The sequence below is a fragment of the Heliangelus exortis genome, chromosome 6 (genome assembly GCF_036169615.1).
Source record: "Heliangelus exortis chromosome 6, bHelExo1.hap1, whole genome shotgun sequence".
NCBI classification, from domain to species: domain Eukaryota; kingdom Metazoa; phylum Chordata; class Aves; order Apodiformes; family Trochilidae; genus Heliangelus; species Heliangelus exortis.
Window position 1 is genome coordinate 10191876 of NC_092427.1, and position 19963 is coordinate 10211838.

A 19963-nucleotide genomic window follows, 5' to 3' on the forward strand; every position below is an offset into this window, starting at 1 on the left:
TCTTTTTCCCTCACACGTTCCAAAGAGCACTGTTAGTAAAGAGGCACTGTATTCACATGGATGGTAGAGATAAGGTTTCTGAATAAACTCAAGTTTAAATGAAGTAATGCTTACACAATTGCAAAATTATTTGTATCACCTTTGACCACATAATCCCAAAATGGTCTGAATATTTCTAAAAACGCTTTGCAATTCACTCTATGTTACATATTACAGATGGAAATATTATTTATCCTGGCTTCATAGAACTGAAATTCTAAGCTGCTTCTATTAAGTCCTGAAACAGGGATAATTAATACATTTTCAGAATTATTATCTACAGAGTGTATTGCTAACAGTATCTACCCATGTTTCATTATGAATATCCGAGTTAACCCTCACAGCACTGATTGCAGTTGTACAATGAGTTCCGTGCTGTGCTTCCAGGGACTCAGAGTATTTTATAAGGGCCTTTCTGTTGTCTTCAGTGGACTTGGAAACAGGCTTTGTGTATGTTTTTCCTTCTGTGGATCTGAAAGATTTTATATTGGGGAATGAATATAAATAATTCACTTTTACAGATGGGGAAAGTGCAGCACAGACACATCATACTCCAGGTAAATCACCAGCAGAATGACAAAGGGTACCTGGCTCCATCCAAAGACCTCTATTACCTGCCAGTTACTCATGGGAACATGTGAAATCTTCTGTTGTTTTCTTTCCCTCTTGATTATAACACACAGTCTGATAATTTTAGCATTTCAGTTACTGTGTCTTCAGTAGTTTACATTTTAGCCCACAAGTAGCCAACCAGCATCCAAGTCCTTCTCTGGTTTTGCCTGTTTTATTAAAGCAAGATCTCTCCTCCACACAACCAGCACAGTCTCACCTCAGCCCACAATCTGCTGCTACAAACCAAAAAGAGGGAATGTGGCAGTCACAATGACTAAGGGAGAGAGGACATAGGAAATGGGAAATGAAATAATGCATATAGCCTAATACTGTGCAGAACAGAATTCTAAAAAGTAATTGAACATTTTAAATAAATGTATTGATTCCAGCACAAAGGTGAATTCCTTGTAACTAGATTCAGGACAGCTAAAACCAGGTACCTAATTCACACTTGTGCAAAATGTGATGTAGTGAAAAGTTCTTAGTTTCTCACTAAAAGTGCTCTTCAGTAGCTGTGTGCATTGAGATGCTTAACTTTCCAAGAGGCTAAGATTAAAAACTTTTCATTCATTTTTCTTTCCAGAAAGCAAATGTTATAGGCAATGGAGGCACAAGAAGGCAACAAAAACAGACCCACTCTCAGCCCTTGTCACATTAGGATGGATGGGAGTTCACAGTTTTGCATTAAAAAGGAAAATATAAACAGTTTGCAGGCTCTTTTTTTGAGAGAAGCAGAAAAGTAGATTTACTCAACCAAGAACCTCCAAGAACCTGGAGCTGCAGGGTGAAAGGCAGATTGTGGACATCCTGAGGGGCTTTTATTTTTCTTCAGCTTGTTCCATTGCCCATTCCACTCAATTGCCTTTAAATAATAGCTATCTCTACAGTCTCTCTGGCCCCATTCCTGATTCCAGCAGCCTCTGATTCATTCACACGTGGTAGCTGGAGTCCCTGGACTGTGGAGACTTACTGGCAGATTTAACAGTTATGGAGAAATGGTTAAACTAGATACTGGAGAAGAGTTTTATTAGATAAATTTACATTTAGAGACAGATCCTCACCAAACAGTAATCAGAACTGAGGTGGTTGATTGAGTTTCAAACTACAAACAATGGAATGAATTCACAATAAGCAGAGGTTCCTACAATCATGATGTTAACACTTAAAAGTTCAGTGCAAAGACCTTTCTGCTCATACAAGTTAATGGAAAGGAATGTGATACAAGTGCATTAGAGGAATTTTATTCTTTATGAGCCGTTAAAAATATTGTCTGTTTGAATTAATTGCATTGATTGTCAGGCTGTTATGACATGATCATTTGAAATTATGCAAGTGTTCCCAAAGTAATTCCAAATTTCCTGTGAACATTCCCCTGAGCATGCACTCAAGATGGCTAAAAGCATCTGTAAGTGGCATTAATAGAAAAAAATAAAATAATTATAGAATGTATTATATTAGTTTGCTCTTGCAGCTATGGTAAGGGAATTTTTATCAGAACAAAATTTCTCCATCCCTCTTATTCTATGGACATCATTTCCAGGACAGGAAAACACAAATCCTTCCAAGAGCTGAATTATCAGGAGAGCTGTAGATGGACACATGAAGGAATCAACAGATGTTCCCACAAGTACACTGAGATCCAGCACTTCTACAGAACTGCCAGGGTAAAACTCTGCTGTGGGACTGTTTGTCTTCATAACTTTATCACTTGGCTGCAGAAGGGACACTGCACAGCATTACTTTTATTGTTTGATCTACAGTGCAGTTTCCAATGCAGCACAGCAAAAGGGCTGTTCCTGACTGTCCTGCTTATTACCCCTTAGCCCTGTGTGTCCAAGACAGGTCTTCAGCAGAGAGGCATCTACAAACACCCGAGAAAGGATTTCTTACCCAGGCAACCAGTGCTCCTGACACTCACTTTACCAGATTGCTTTCTCCAGGTTCCCCACACAGGAGGAGCTGCACCTAAATATCTACCTGTTCTATCAGCCAGTGCAAGTCACTGAAGGGTTTATGCTCCACAGACCCCAGCTCCAATCAGTGGTTCCAGTAAATGAGGACAGTACAGGTACTCAGGGCACAAGCTGATAAACAATGTGGGAATCAAAGCCAGCCCATGACCCTCCACGTCCCATTGCCGTGGCTGGGAACAGAGGCTAAGACTGCACCTGAGTGACTCTGGACAGTCAGACAGGTCCTGGGGGTTTGTTAGCCCAGTGCTAGATCTCCTAAGGCAAGAAGAAGAGGCACCAGTGGGATGGAGAAAGAAGGAGGGAAGTTGCCCCTGAGTGGGGGTTGATGAAGGAGTGATGATGATTCCATGTGCTGGGTGAGGGGAAGAGAAGGAGTCAGGCACAGTGAGAGGTGAAACATCACCAGTTCCTCAGGCAAAGCATGTACAGGAAGGTTGGGTACATTGCTCTGAGTAACTGAGACAAACAGATGGCTAGAAGGGAATCTAAAGCACATGAAGGCAAAGAAGCAATAGAGAACTGTGATAACAACCCAGGTTTTCTGAATTCCAATCTGGTGCCCTATCCCAGAGATCATGCTGCTCTGCATATCTCATTATTTTTTTCTGTCTGTACAGCCAATGCCTCAAAACCCCAGCAGTTTCCATACTTCAAACTGGACCATTTGGAAGTGGTCCCAGAATCTGAATTGACTCCCTAACCAGTTTGAATTCGGTATAGGAAAATTATGCTTTTTCTTCAGGAAGAGGCTGTAATTAGGCAGCTCTTTTAACTACAGATGTCTATTTTTCAAGTCTGAAAAAGAACCTTAGATGCTTTCACAGATTGTGTCAGATATTGACATATATGGTGAGACTTGGACTGCATCAGATGAAAGTGTCCTATCTCCTAAGCTATGGTAACACCAACTGCACTCAGCCTGTATCAGAAATTGTCTCCTATATGAGGCTCACTTGGCCACAAAATTGTTTAATTTCCTTTAGAATTGCTGATTAGAGTTTACCCTGTTCACCTGCTAGATTTTTTATAGGAAGAACTGACAGCACTGCTTCTGTTTTCCCTTTATTTCCCAGTGTTTGTGATTCTAAATGGACCTGAGCATCCCTAACATGCCCTGAAAGAAGAAAAGCTCTGCTGGAAGAGAAGCACTGAGCTCTGCTCTGTTCCTCTGCAGCATGAGACTGTACAAAAGCATAATGGTTATGGAGAGCAGCAACAGTGGCAGTGCACAGGTCTGCATCAGCAAAAGCAGCAGACTTTAGGTGCCCACACTGTTCAAAGAAAAGCTGCCCATGTCCCTCATTGTCAGCCACAGTCTGGTTGACTCCTTGGAAGGAGCCACAGCCCTTTCCTTTCAGATTATATAAAGTTGGTGGCCAAGAAACAGCTCCATATTACTAAAGGAAGCTCAAATGACCCCAGAGTACTAATGAGAGAGAAAGACATGATAAAGCTATTGGTTGACAATGAGCCAATAGAGCCTAGAAAGCACATTTCTTCAGCCTTCACCTGAAACAGATGCTCCTGCAGCCATGACAATAGAAAGGTAACAACCTCTGGTACTGAACCTCATCTTGTATTAACCAAGCTACCTGAGACAGCCTTAGCAGGAAAGCAGAGGAGGCACAAGAGTTCACTTCAGCACATCAACAAGCACTGAGTTTCTGCTGAGCTCCACACTACCATCTCAAGGCTCCAACAGCCACACAGACTGTGTCAGCCAGGTCTGTGTTCCATGCAGACACAGTGACCACAGTCTAGACCACAGACTCTTCAAGCAGACATCCTACTAAAGCAGCAACTTAATATACCCAAACTCCCACTGCTGCAGTACTGCTGCCTTTGCTGTTCCCTGGGTTTATTGTGTTGCAACATCAGCAGATAACATGACTGAAGGGAGAGAGACATCTCCACCTTTGATCCTGAAGGAAAAGGAGAGGTATAGACAGGAGGTACACAGGTGAAAAGTACCAGCAGCAATAATAGCAGTAGCAGTCCAGCCACCTCATACCAACATTGCATCCTCCTTGGGAATTAGGCCAAAGAGCCCACACCTCAGCTGCACCACCTGCTCTGCAGGCAACTGTACATCTGCAGCAATTTCATACCTAAATCCTAAGTATCTCTTCTTTTCATGTCGCTGCTGAGATTTTCTAAAAAATGTGCTTCTGAGTCTCGAGTGTTGTTTACTTGGCCTAAATTCAGCGTTTGACACCTAAAGTCATCTTGTTTAATGCCAACAAGAAAAGGTTGTTTGCCAATTGAAGGAGGTGGAGGGGGGAAATGAGGAATCAAGCAAAAGAAAATAAATGTTATGTAGTCAATTAATCACAGAGGAGCTGATATTTTTAAGCATGGGCTGGGGAAGGGCATGTGAGGAGGAAGGAAAGAAAGCTCCATTTTTGGAGCAGAAGCTCTCAACATAAAGAGTGGGCTCACAAGAGGGATCTGAAAAAGAGTAAAGACACTTGGGAAGAACAAGTAAATGTAGGAGGCAGGATGCAAGAGAAATGGTGGTGCAAGCAGGAGAAGCAGCAAAGGTGAGAAGCGTGGGTAGAGCTTAGGGATGAGGCAGGACAGGAAAACCAATCACTAAGGCACAGGGTAGATCTGTGCAGAGCTCGGCATCAAGAAAAGGGAGCATCTGCCTCATTTTAAGGGAAAAAAAGGTGGGAACCATACATCAAAGAGTGAGGGAGGATGAGATGAGAGGTCAGATGTGATCTAGAAGGAACCAATGAAGATAATTATGACTCCTGGATGCTGCAGGAGTGTGAGTACAGACACAAAGGGGTTATAATGGAGTAGAGACCAGGCCTCTAAGGCACATACCAGAAACTGGGCACCAGGGATGTCAGGGGTGACCACACTCAGCTCTGCTTCACTGTCCAGAGCAGGCTGCAAAAGCAGAGGACTGGATGTGACAGTGTAAGTGGGTTTACAAGCAGACTGAAGGTAATGGTAGAAGAGATGTAGGTGGGAAAGGGTGAGTGAAACTGTAATTTCTACAGACCGCATAAGAAGAAAGTTTGCTGTTCCTGCTTCTCAGGCCTCACTTTGAGCTGACACTGTGCAGTCTGACAATACTGTCACCCACTATTTAAAAACAGACAGAGATACCACACTGCCTTAGTGGGAACCTGAGCCACTGAAGTATGAAAAGGCTGTCACAGTGATGTTTCTGCTTCAGGGATTTTGACTCCTGAATCCCAAAAATATCAAGAAAAACAATGGAATACAGCTCCAAGAGACAGGGTGCCCAGGACAGCTTAGTGCCTGACTTCCTTTAAAATGATGTGCAGTTTGAAAATTAAGTATATAAGGAAAAGAAAAACAAAAGCTCACTGAGCATGAGACATAGGATTCCAGCTTGTGAACAGAAAGGGATGAAATTTCTTTCTTTCAAATGTATCTCAAGATCCCTGTAAGACTTATTTCTAATAAAGAAGCTCACATCTGAATGTCAGCTATAAGACAGCGAGGGGCTATAAAACATGTTGTATCTCCACAAAGACAGCTAATTCACTTGAAAGATTCTGCTTAAGTTATAAACCTAAATCCCAAGTGAGTTGTAAATAATAGTGAAGTAAACTACTGTCTGAAAGACAGCTCCTTTTCCCTTCTAAAGTCATGTTCAAGGATGGATGTGAACACCTAGAAGAGCAGAAGAGCAGAAATGTGAAATTAAAGCTGAAAATTTTAATTAGCAGGTGAAATGGAGCCAGAGGTATTCAGTGGTGGAAAATTAGATGCACAGCAGGTGAAGATTTTGGTGATCATGGGACTTTTTGAAAGATAACAGACAGCATCCAAGATTACAAATTTATACTGCACTGAGGGAACCCCCACAGTCCCTTCAGGACTATGTCTTGGCCTAGGAACCACTTTGCTCTTAGACTGCAGTACATAAGCTCTGTCTAGCATTGCACAGATCCATGTGCACTGAAGGAAACAAAACAACAAACACAAGGGAAGAGCTGAGCAGCTCTGGGAAAGAGAGAGGGAAGTTTCTTGGCAGATAACCAACAGCTGTTGCCAGACTGGTACTGGCTGAGATCATTCCTGTTGCCAGAGTTTTATGCCAGATGAATTTTCTCATCTTTTTACAAAAGTTATAAAGAAAAAAATATGCAGAAAGACTCTGGATGGCAGGAGTTCTGTAACGGGTTGCAACCCAGTGTATTTTACTATTAATTTCTTACGAACTTACTCAGCAATTTACTGTATTTTAGTATTCATCCAAATAATGGTTAATAAGCATTTAAATGACTAGTGCTGAAGAAAAGGACAAAATATACTAGATAGATTTTTACTGAGGATCTAACTCTGGTGTAAGACTGTGCTTCACATGTGCAATGTGCTCAGTGTGCTGCCAGCCCTGCCTCTAATATCTGCCAGCACTTTGAGTCTTCCACCCTATTTCCTTGCTACTACATTCAATACTGCATGAAATCTCTTGAATTACTGGGATGGCTGCATGAACACAGCTCAAGTCTGCACAGCATACAGAAAGCCCAATAACTAATAATTCCATTTTGGTAAAAGAATAAAACCTATCAAGCCTCAAAGTTAGACATGTTCCCTAAATAAAGAATGAGTTGTCATTTCATGGTTTTAAAACCTGCAGCAGAATAGCCTCCCGTAGGGATAGCTTGGCTCTCTCATGTTTCTGTTATGCCTGTTTCCAGGTGTTGTCATAGTTTGAATTTCACACTTTACCCTGAGAATCCAGAGTGTAAATATCAGTCAATATAATGAGATTAAGGAAAAAAAAACCAAAACAAAACAGGCAGCACATGTGCCTGTGGATTTGTATCCAAATTCACATCTGCCTTGACTCAAGTACAATACAAAAGCTGCTGGTGGGGCTTAGAAGTTCTTAGAAGTTTTGAATGAATGCAGCTGCTCTGCACTGCCAAAGAAAAAGGCAGGTGGCTTCTCTAAAGGTAAAACACTTTTCCTGAAGACAAAACCCAACAATGGTTGGCAGATTTCACTGAAGTACAAGAAAAGGTCCGGTGATGCTTAAATAGATGGAGGTAAGTGTTGCTTGTGCAGTAATCATCAATTCTAAAGTTTGTCTGGACTCCAAATCTCTGTCAAGAAGAGATTATTGAAAAGCTCCAAAACCATGAGAGCTACAAAGCAGATGGGCAGAGTTCAAGCAAAGGAAGAAGTGCCAAAGGAAAGGGTTATGTGGTCTGTGGCATGGAATTCAGCTTATTTGGACAGCAGTAAAAGCAGGAAAGTTTCCAAAGTTTAAATGACACTTTCTAAATAAAACTACAAAGGCAAATCATTCAATTGCCATTCATACGTTTGAAAAATTCCTAATAGTTTCCGTTTACATTATTAATTAAAAAGGAGAGAAAGAGGGTAGCAGGGAAAATTAATGGAATTGAAAATGTTTGATTCCAAATCTGGATGGAAAGAGACCACATGAGATGTAAGTGTTCATTGCAACATGAGATATAACTAATCTCTGAGGCTGAGCTCTAAGGCACAGCCTTCCAAAAATCTGATGGAGCAGATTTCTTCCACTACAGAAATTTTTTTCGCCTCACCCTTGGCCCCAGGAAAGGGTTCCCATCATAAGGGATTTCCAGGAGCAGAAAAACCTGAGAAAAAAGGGTGAGAACTCAGATTTGAGGGGAAAAACTGGAAGTTCAATGCATGACAAGGTGGCACCTTATGAAGTTGATCTGTGTGACTGCAGGAAGGAGAGGGATTAACAGGACTGCAGCAGGTAAAAGGGTTTTGCTATGGATGTGTTCAATATGGCACTGCTCTTTGGACAGATGGAAGGGGGCTTATCTAGACTAGAAAGAGAGAAATTCACTTGAAAATCATGTTGCTACTCATTATTTCACTTTTTTTTTTTTTTAATCTATGCAGGATCTCGTCTATCATGGAAAATTAAAACCTAAATACCTTTCCAGTCCTAGCTCAAGCTACTTGTTTTTAGTAGAAAAAATACTTAATTTCCTCATTTAAATTTCATTATCTTTTCCCCTTAAAAGCTTGGTATAATCAATCATCAGGAGTACTACATGTTTTTTAATTATGGTGATGAAAAACTCTTTTTGCTTCTCAAAAGTGGCATGAGATCATTTTATTAATTTTGATAGTGGTTTCCTATTGACTTAGACTCTTTATTATACAGGTGAGGCAACTGACTGCAATCTACTTTCTAAGATTATTGTGTTAATTTGAGCCAATTCATCTTTGAATCTTTGAGCTGTTGTTTGAAATGCATAGCATACATGTGTAATTTAATATTGATTTTTTAATTTCTTTTTATTATTCATCCAATTGTTTTTCTTGTTTAGTCACTAAATGTACTTAATAAAACTTAAAATACTGACCTGGATATATTTTAAATTATGTGTTCAGTCATAAATTAAATGTCATAAGTCATAAATTAAATGTCACTATTGTTCTAAAATAAAAAACATTCTTAAAAAAGAAGGAGCTTTCTAAACAAAATCATCTGCCCATAAAATCCTTAGGAAACATGTTCTCAGATTTCCCTGGAATATTAATCTTGCAGAGGGAATTCAGATGTTCTTATGACAAAAAATAGCCAATCTACAGTGACAACTAAGTGATGATTTTCTTTAAAATCCTTCCAGCTACTCTGATTTTAGAAGACTCTGAAGCACATTTCCAATTTTTAGTATCTTCCTGTATCACAGCCACTCCAAAGGTGTCTGTGAATACACAGAAGTAGGATTCATGCAGAAAAAAACCAAATAGGATCTACATAGTATACATGTGTGTGTGTGTGTGTATATATATATATATATCTGTATATGGAGAGGAGTAGGTTAAGTCACATCATCCCCTTCTGTCTCAGCTGCCCCATCAGTAAAGTTACCATGGTGGTAATGGCCCTGGAGATCTTTGGTCAAAAGACTATATATGAAGAAAAAGAATTTTAAAACAATGATACTGATATTGTTAGTATTATTATTCAGATATTTACTTAAATCAGCATAATTCTGGGTTCAGACCTAGAAGCTGCAGTGAAACAGAAAGGCTGAGATCTTAATGAATGACTCTCATGGGTTCACCATAAACTGCCTACAGATATGTTTGGGTGTTCTAGAAGCACACTGTTTTTCCTTATTTATTTATTTTTGCTTTATTTTTTAAAGCATGGGCAACATTTGTACAAATACATGCATTCCCAATTCACACACCACTTATCTCTCTAGAGTAAAAGTCTCAGTTACTCAGCATTTGGAATATCCCTGTAACCAAAGTATCTTCTATTTAAATATAGGAGATACTACAGCTATTGCATGAACTCCTGAACTTCAGATAGAGAATTCTTAAGTCAACCACTGGTCTCACAGAAAAGTAAGTTATATGACATGAAACACATTCATTAATACCTAGACACAAAGACTCAAAGAATACTGTCTCCTAGCATGATGAGATATATATAACTGGTAACTAAAATGAAAAAAATCCAATTTACATAAATAACCAGCTCTGTAAAACACTTTAGTACAACCCCTAACCCTGCAGTCGTAACAGAAAAGCTCAATGATTTCTGTCTCTGGCATCCAATTATAGATCAACACACCTCAACCCCTCATGTTTCCAGCCTTTTATGCCACTCTAATTCATCATGCCTTGTCTTAAACTTAAAAAGTATAATGCAGCATTCTAAGGCTCTCATTAATTACCAGTAGTCACCTGGAGATTACCTGGGATTTACAAACAATACCTTCAAGACTATATCATCAAAAACACTTAAAAGTGTTCCATGAGCTGAATAAGCACCAGTGGGATTTGGCAGGAGGAACACATCCCAGAAAGGCCATAACTGCTGACACACAACTTCAGTGGATTTTGTGCAAAAATTAATTTATGTTATTCTATCTGCATCATGCCCTATCAGAATTATAGTAAGTAATTAAAGAGATCAGCTCATCAGCTTGAGTCTATTTAAAGTTCCTCTGTCCAAGAGTATCTTAATTATTGTTTTGATGAGTTTTCCATCCAGTGCTTTTGATTTCAAAACAGCAAAACAGAAACCTTTTTTTTTTTGCATGAGGCCATTAAAATACACTTTAGCTTTCCCCCCCCCCCCTTTTTTTTTTCCTCTTTCCTTTTTAATCTACTTTCCTTTCATTCACATGCTTTTTTCACTTTGTGATTTAAAGCCAAGTATATATCTGTTTGTATGCATCTATGTATCTATCTGAAGAGACAAACCTCACTAACAACTGACACAGAAATTTCAAATCCCTGAGTGACTTGGGATAAAGAATTCCAAATAAAGAATTCCAACAGGGGCATCATATAAAGTTTCTCTGCAGAGCAGGCAGCTTGTCAGCATAGTTAGTAAAGCAGACAGGAATCTATTTTAGTGGATTCTAGTAGTATGTCCCAAAGCATATTTTTAGCTTCAGCACACCAAATTTACTGGTTGTAACACTCTCTACCTCACTGAGTAGCTGAGCACAACCAAACAGCTCCAGGTGTATCCTACAAGAGTGTGTTCACCCCCCTCCCCCCTCTCCCCACAACTCTGCCTTTCTCCCGTCATGCAACCAGCTCTTACCTCTATGGTGTACTGTTCAAAAATCCGGAGCTGAAGGAAAATGTCTAGTTTAATCTTCCTCTCATGGAAGAGCTCTTCCATCTGTACCTGGGCCTCGTCGAGCTGCTGGAGGACGGATTCAATGTGGCTGATGGAGCTGTTGTGTGGAGTCTTATTGTTGGAAACGGCAGAGTCCCTGTAGCAAGGCAGAGAGCGTGGTTAAAGCTGAGCTTTGAGGCAGGGAAAAGAGCAAGAATCACACAGCTGGGATTCTGCGTGCTGCTGAGAAGCAAACCCAAGCACAAAGGGCTGAGGGAAGGTGTACGCAACACTCACATCTTCTCCTCGCAGAAATCCTGCAGCACCTGAGCTCAGCACAAAGTTGGAACCAGGGGATCATCCTTTCTCCTCTCCTGACACTGGGACCTTACACACTTGGGGGATGAGGGGACACAGAGCAGTTTTCAATGGCTCTCTGGAGGAGGCTGTCTGGGCAACCCATTCAGTCCTGCAGAGTGACCTCCTCCAGCCTACACTCACACTGCCTGCTGCACATCAAGCTCAGGGATGCTTTTTAGCCACCTGGACCTTCACAAGTAATTTCCTGCATTTGCTTTAGTACTTACAGACTAATTGAATGAGAATAACCAGCACTTTACACTAAGGGTTAGGTATGCCTTGATTTCCTCTGGACCACACAGTACAGTGATAGATGCAGACTAGAGCACAAAAAAACTTGTGCAAACAAGCAAAACATCTTTGAAACACTAAGATGGATTCTGATTTATCCTTCTGTTGGGGTAAGTGAAATGAGACGTGCCTGGGAGAGGTCAGATACTGCTCCTCCTACACCTTCCATTCAAAGGAAGTAGAAGGGAGAAAGCCCTTTAACTGGTGGGCTAGGACCAAGGGGAAGTTTGCTGTGCCAGGAATAAGTCTCAACATACACACAGGAAAATCCTGAGTTTCTTTTCTAGTTGTGCTCTCACTTATACTAATAGGCTCACCTACAGTCTCTTTCATCTTCAGTTTTGTGGGGTTTTTTTTTTCAGTGGGTATTTTATGGATAAGGAGCCTTTGCAGACACGAAGTGTTGAAATTTATCCTCAACTATGCCACAAAAGATCCCTCGACTTTAGCAAAAAACAAAAAGAAAACCCTGAAGCTATAATTTAATCTTGGTTTTAGTAACCCAGCTAAAACGTCACAGAGATGCTATGGTTTTCTTGGTCCATCCTCCTCAAAGGCATGAGATAGCAGCTCCACTATTTGGGATACTTAAATGAAGCCAACTGCAAACTCCACAAAATACACTGTTGGAAAGACCTCTGCACTGGCAGGAGAACTTGGGTGAAGTGTGTAAGCCAGCAGGTTTTAACATCAATATTGCCTGTTGGTTTCCACTTCTCCCTGTTGGATTTCCAATCCAACAGCACACACTTCACTGCTGGTGCACCAACCAAGCCCCACGTGTGCAGCAGAGCAGCTGACAGAATTGGAAGACAAGGAAAATACTGCTGCCAGGTACCCATTTTGTCCCCCAGGGACTGTGTGTGGCTGGGAGCCATTCTTCTGGCAGCCTGCCTGGGCTGCTGAGGTGAGGTACCTGCAGAGACTCCCCCCTGTGAAAGAATGCTACTGTTTTCCAAATTTTTAGGGGTTTATTCCCCTTTTCTGGGTAGAACCTTCTTTCCCTGAACATCTAGCAAAGCATTTGCAATTTTCTACAGAACTTGACTGAAATTCTTATGCTTTGTTCTTTGCAAATTATCATCACTTAGGGTCAGATCAAAACAACAAGCAATCAATTTAACTGGTAATTGAACCCTGTCAGAAAGCCTAATTGGGAAAAGGAGTATAAGCTTTTCAAATGCCTCAAACTGAAACAAGGCACTGACGCACAGAGTCCTTTCAGGTAAGTTTAACACACACTTTTGAGGTTCTAAGGCAACATACACATGACATTCTGTTTTCTTTATGTGTCTTGAAGGAACAGAACAGGCATTTCCTTCAACATCTGAAGCCTAAGAATAAAATCAAAACTACAGATGACTTAGCTGCATAGTAGTTTGTTCTTTGGATGTGTTACACCTCATTTTCCTCAAATACTTTATGTCTGATAGACTGAACTTCAGATACTCCAGCATTATTATGAAGCAAATACTACAAATTTCCCTTGCTTGTAAGGGAATATTACACCACTATTACTCCCTCCAGGTGACACGATTTTTGCTCTACTTTGTTAGTCCTGTGTTTTCACCTTCTTGGTTAACACAAGGTCTCTCCCTGCCTCCACACTATAACTATACAAAGGAACAATGAATGAAGATAAGGTGAGATAATCTGAAGCCACATTCAATCAAGTTCTGTTTCCTTCAGTCAGCACCTGTCTTGTATAAAACCACATAAAATAGGTCTTCATTATTATTCATGTACTATCTAAATAACTCAATGAATTATTCAGGACTAGTGCTGAATAATCTCTCATGATATCTGACAACACACATGGTTTGGAAATTTTTTTCCATTAAACAGTTCACTCTTCAAATCAAGCCACACTTGCATTTCAGTGGCTGATGCAATTAAAAAAAATTAATTGCAATGATTTGGTACTTTTTCACACTCTCCCCAAATCAGACCATCTTCCACAAGAAGTTTCTGAGATTGGACACTTACACCATAAGATTTCTTGCTCTGTCTGGTGATGAGAAATTCTGGGAAATAATTCATAAGAGATCCTTAATAGGCTCAGAAAGGTCATAAATTAAATTTATAAAAATCCAGGGAAATTATTGAAAAAAAAAACAACAAAACAACAAAATCAATTTTGAGAAACATAAAATTGGACTTAGTGCATGGCTGCTGAGTTTGTTCAGAATGAATGTTTTGTTCCTGAAACCACTTTTAGTTTTTTTAAGTGGGAGATGCTTAGTAAAACATAACCAACATCAAAAGCCCATATGCTGAACTACTGCAAAGAAAGCAAGATACATAACTCTTCATTGTCTATTTTATTTTTTTTTCCTCCTATCATTCCTGTTCTTTCACATCTCAGTGGAGCAAGTCATTGTTTTGCCTTTCACAAATGTGCAAAAATATTGCCCCACCAGCACTCTTGGAAATGCAGTTCAAAAGATTTGCTTCATGTTGACTGCTGAGAATTATGATTGGCTCAGGAAAATATTGATAAGGAAGAGTGAAAAAAATGTTTCCAATATTAACCATTGGTATGGACTCCAGATTCAAAGGGTTACTTAAGGCTCTGAAGATCTTCTGGGAAGAGAAGTCCCAAGCATTGTATTCAAGTAGTTCAGGCAGCTGAGCTTCCCTAAGCTACCTGGAGGAGATACAGACTGATATTACACAAGTGCTCTGCTCTAAAGCAGGAACTGTGCTCTCAGAGATAAGGACAAGAAACCTAAACATTTTCATGGCCCTGTTAATTTTATTGGTTTTCACCTGTGCTATGACATGCTTGATAAGAGTTGTGTATTTCATTCTCTTCATTGTTGTAGCATTTGCACTCTTCAGTTATTCTTCATGGCAGGTGAACCACACTGAGCAATGCAATGTTTTCCTAAGGAAACCCTGCAGTAATTCCATTTTTTCCTCCTTTCCTTTATCTGTGCTTAATTTTTCCAGCAGCCACAAAAGATGTCAGAGTGGTCACACATATAGGTGGTTTCACATTTTTCTTATACAGGTCTGCTTCACTTTCTGAAGGAGTCTGGGATCACAGTACAGCCTTTGCAGTTGGTCACAGTGCTCAAAACCCACACTTGGATCAGAAATTCTCTTGACAGTTGAGTTCTGCAATTTTTTGCATGTATTCAGGGCTGCTGTCCTTCAGACAACTGTTCTCACCTCTGTTCTGATAAAGTATCAATTTTATCAGAAGCAGGGGATCACTTAGCACACATGTTCCTGCTTTTTCACCTTGCTCACTGCCCAGTATACCAGCCAGGCCCCAACAATGCTATTTCTTTGTCACACAGAGCTGTCACAAAACCTGCCTTGGTGATTCACAAATGTTTAGGCATGATACCAGTTCCAAAAACAGCCTCAGACCTGAGGCCACTCTTACTTTTCAAAGGCTTAATCTAAGAATTGACTGGGTTTACATTAAAAAACCTAGTATTCCACATGCCATGCCCCAGTCCACTCCTTTCCCCTCACGTGACCGTGTGGCCAGATCACGAAAGCTCAGGGTGAAGGTGATGTCATAAATTTCTGGGACAGCCTCTGGTGAAATGCAGAAGACCTCTCAGATTTGTATATTATATATGTATATAGAATGTACAGAATAAGTACAAGTAAAGAAGGGCTATCTGCAACAATATAAAGATCTAAAGAACAAATGATGTATTAAACTTGGTTTTGAGCTTAGTAACATCACTAAAAGGCAGAAAAACACTGCTGTCAACAAAGTTAAACACACAGAGAACACTTCAAGTAAGAACAAATGAGAGGTTTACACAAGGTTTGTGTAAACTTACTCTGCAAACATTCATTCTACTACACCTACAGAGTGAGAAAGCAAAAAAACCCTAAGTTCTTGGAGCCAGACTATTAATGTATTTTAAATAAGACAAAATGAGCTGTTTTAATTCATAATGCAAGTATAACTGGCAGTTATGGTATGAATAAACTCCATGAGGACAAAAATAAACAGAAGGGTGCTGCATGCAAAACGAAAGAGAGAAGACTGTTAGACATGTGTATAATTTATTAAGAATAATATACTTCTCCTGCATTAGGATTAACCATATAAATCACATTGTTTCAGATCACCACCATTTGACAATCTTCTCTATATAACAGCTAAAAATATTCACCTAAACCACATTTGTTTCAATTAACTTCTCTGTGCCTATAAATAATCTCTCTGTCAAACAGGAACCCACGCTGATCCATAGACTACTGTAATCAGTCCACACAAATCACTCCTTGCAATTCCCATAAAATACTCAAAGCATCTGAAGAATCATAAATAAGGAAAGAATTAATGCACTCCATCAATCCTAACTTACATGTCCTTATTTATGCACACCTAGAGCACAGAATACATCAGATTTCTCAATACCTGTCCTGTAGGTAGGTGCTTACCTGAGCTGTTGGATTAGATCCTCCCCTTCTTTAATAACATTGAGGGTAGCATCCAAGGTGGCTGTTTGCTGCTGCTGAAACTGCTTGATAAGCTCCTGAACTGCATCCACAGAGTCAGCACAGACATCCTCTAAGAGCTCTTTCTGCAGATCTTCCATCCATGTCCACAGCTGGGAACGAGGGGAGGGAAATATAAATCAGACAAGGATTGAGATTTAACCCTTTTGCTCTCTAATTCCAGATCAGTAAACATTAACTGGGGCTGCACGTTTCACATGAAAAATGACCTAAAGTTCCTAAAAACAAAAAGATACGTTGGTTATTGATGCTGGTTGATGCAATTCCATTTTAAGCAATAGACTAAAATAAATACAATATCATGTAATTGTAGCTCAAATTAATTTGCATTTCAGTTTTTTTTAAGTGACAATAAATAATTACATTATATTATTCTGATTAAATCTCTACACGAGTAACAAATTACAATGCCTTACAGCTGTGATAACCAAACTAACCCTTTCAGGAGCTGTGTGCTATCAGCTGCTATTAATTTCACATGCAGCTGAAGCCTGTTGCAGAACAGACCTCAGATCTTTGGTATGTGTGTATGGTATTGCCTGAAGTCTAGCTGTGCCTGCTCAACTGTGCCTTCCCAGGGAGAAGGATTTTTGGAGGGTCTGGTTTTGTGGTTTTTTGTTGTTGTTGTTGTTACTGCCACTTCCCCCCCTCCTCAAAATGCACCTCAGACTCTGGTTTTTAACTTTCAGAAAATCCAAACACAGGAGACAGCAATATCACCAATTGATGCCGTGCAGATCCATTAATTTTAAATAGCCTTGACTAGCAATTTCAACACAACACCAAATCATGTGAGTAAGAGCTTAGATGAGAATTTCCAGCCAGCTGTTCAGCAGAGATCTGGACAGTGGCAGGCAAGCCCCAGCAGCCTCGTGTTGGCTGCAAAGGCTTAAAGCAAGCGGAGGTTTTCCCCTTTAAGCTCACTCTGAAGAGTGTAAAATTGTACCAACTGAGCTGGCATTCTGCCAGCCAGTCCTAATGACTCCATCAGAGAGACTGCTTTCTGTGCCATGCATGCCCCATTAACCCACATTCTGCTGGCACATTCTGCAAGGTAGCAGAGAGGTAGAGGAGAGGGAATCATCCCTTTGCATCACTGCTCCGGGGAAGGCAGCGGTGCTGGCAGCAGCTTCTTCCTGCCCTTCCAGGGAGCTGCAAAGCAGTTTGTCTCAAAGGGAGCTACAAGTAGACAAGAAGCAGACAACAGACGTTGTGTAGGGGTGGCAAAATTGCTGGTAAAAATGTTTCTGTTCAGCACAAGGTACATTGGATCACCATCCCCCACAGGATTTCTTCGGAAATTGAGAATTTCGTATGTCCGTGTAAAACAAGAGGAGAGGGATGTGCTTGAAGTGCCAGCTGGCAAAGGCTCCTCACAATCAGGGTCTAAACCTAAGGCAGTCACTGAAAGCTACACCACAGGCATGCAACTGACTTCAAGGATATCACCCTGACCTAAACCAAGTGATAAAAATCAGCCCCTGTCTGATGGTTGCTCATATGAGAAGAGGGAAAGCCCAGTTCCCAGTGCTCTCTCTCCACCAGTACTACCAAGTCCTTGCTTGACAGCCCATAAATCATTTATAAAAACAACCTTTAAAGCATAGGTTTGATTTGAAGGTTTTTTCAGTTACACTGTCAGAATCAGCTTTGAATAGTTTGGGAAAATCCCTCTGTTTATTCATAAACAGCATAATCACAATGGCCTCCCCTACATTGGGCCAAAAATGTAATATATTTGCTCAGTTTGCTTACATATTTTCATATTCTCAGGAGAAAGGCATGCTATAAAAAGGCTATTAACAAAAGAAACAAATATAATCAAGTTGCCAGACTTGTGAAATAAATAAAAGAACAAAAACATATTTAAAGAACCAAATAGAGAGAATTTTCCTATGTGACCTGGGGCCCAGGTGCTGAACTTTGGAAAGCCACCATAAAAGCAAATGCATCAATGACTTTGTACATGAGTTACATACAGAAAGGTTGGGTTTGATTTAGTCCCTGCACCCACTCAAAAAGTAGGGACAGCTGGACTATAACAGACAAGGACCAGGTTCTTTGGGAACATTTATTTTCTCAGCTTATCAGATCTTCAAGTAATCGAGCACTTTGTAAATATAGAAGAGAAAAATGGCTGTGCCTACAAATCATCCTTCTGTTCCAGGCTGGGAAAATCAGTAGTTTTTTTAATTTCTAGCTGTTCTTCATATTTAATTTTTTCACTTAAGATAACAAAAAAATCTCAGGGAACTTCCTTTACAAAAATGAAAGTGAGAGAACTTGATTCACTGTTAGAAATCTGCTATTTTCTTGAAAATGTCATGTTAGAAAGGGCAGAGAAGAAAGTTGCAGTCAGTTTCTCTCTGACTGAGACTTCAGAGGAAAACCCTGTTTTCACAAGTGTCTCCAGAACTGAAATTTCAGCAGCACACAAAAGATCTGGACATTCAAGATTCTAAATCACTTTTTGAGGATGCTTCCAAATCAAAGTAGTTTTGAAATACTTAAACATAAACTGTACTGTACTCACCTGGAACCAAAACACCCATTAATTTCTGAGAGCACTCAAGTATATTAACTCATATTAGCTTCAGATGTTTCCACTAATGACCTCTGACTGTAAGGATTTGAATAATAAAATCCATCAGAATCTAGGTCACCCTTGACTCAGAGGCCTTTAATCCTTTAGCCTCTGCCAATCCCTGGGCAATCCTTGTACAAAGAATCAGTCAGTATTAATAAGATTAGGCAGATCTTTCAGGAACAATTTACAATAGGATTCTGACTCAAAAACTTGCTGGTTTATTGTGCTACAACTATCAGGACCTGAAATAAATTACTCCCAAGCCCCACTTGTGAATGCCACAGCTGTGGCACAGAGTCAGAGTCATAAAGGAGAAATCCCATTCTTTTCCTCACAGGTCAGGAACATCAGTCCCTATCAGGGCTTGATGTCTAATTCCAATGCAACTATTTAACTAAATAAAAGAAATTCTTACTATTTAAATCCAGAATCATCAGATACCTTGTGCATTTCCTAGTTCATGACCTACCCAAAACAGCTACCAAGCTTAGATTAAATGAACTGTTGCCATGTTTCATGGATTTTTGACATAACACGGGACATCTTACCTAATATTTGGAGAAACTGCCTTTTTTCTTTCATTCTTAGCCCAAGCAAAATTTGTATCTGTCCCATTCACACACATAGTCCAAATTACTGCTAATACATCACTTGATCTTCTGCAGGGGATGAATGTAGATGCATGCAGCTATTTCAAGTACTAACACAATCTTTCCACATCCAGCTGTTGTGACTTTTACAAAGCTTGCCTGCCAGTGATGCACGTGTCCAGAAAAGAAGATAATCTCTGCATTATATTACTTAACATGTACTAACCAAAAATACAGAATCCTGGAAAACAGTGAAGGAATAACAAAAATAATTTTTTCGTGCTTCCTTCAGGTTGATCTTGATCACGCGTGAGCATGATTAATTGGTCATGGGAACATTAACACATTATTGGTAAAAACAGAATTAGGCCCATCAGAGACAACCAGCCACAAATCTGACTCATGCAAACTATATCTAAAAATG

The 19963-nt window shown here is 40.0% G+C and overlaps 1 protein-coding gene across 24 annotated transcripts in view; it reads right to left on the reverse strand.

Annotated features, from left to right (window-relative positions):
* The window catches only part of KALRN (kalirin RhoGEF kinase), a 495003-nt gene that overhangs the window by 181030 nt on the left and 294010 nt on the right, over positions 1–19963 (reverse strand). For all 24 annotated transcript variants that reach the window (XR_011726469.1, XR_011726470.1, XR_011726471.1 and 21 more), the window contains 2 exons: positions 16285–16454; positions 11200–11374 (listed from right to left, as the gene is read on the reverse strand). Coding sequence is in view for 21 of the 24 variants with exons in the window: in XM_071746600.1 (XP_071602701.1) it covers positions 11200–11374; positions 16285–16454 (345 nt within the window). In the remaining 3 variants the exon portion in view is untranslated. The remainder of the gene's footprint in view (positions 1–11199; positions 11375–16284; positions 16455–19963) is intronic.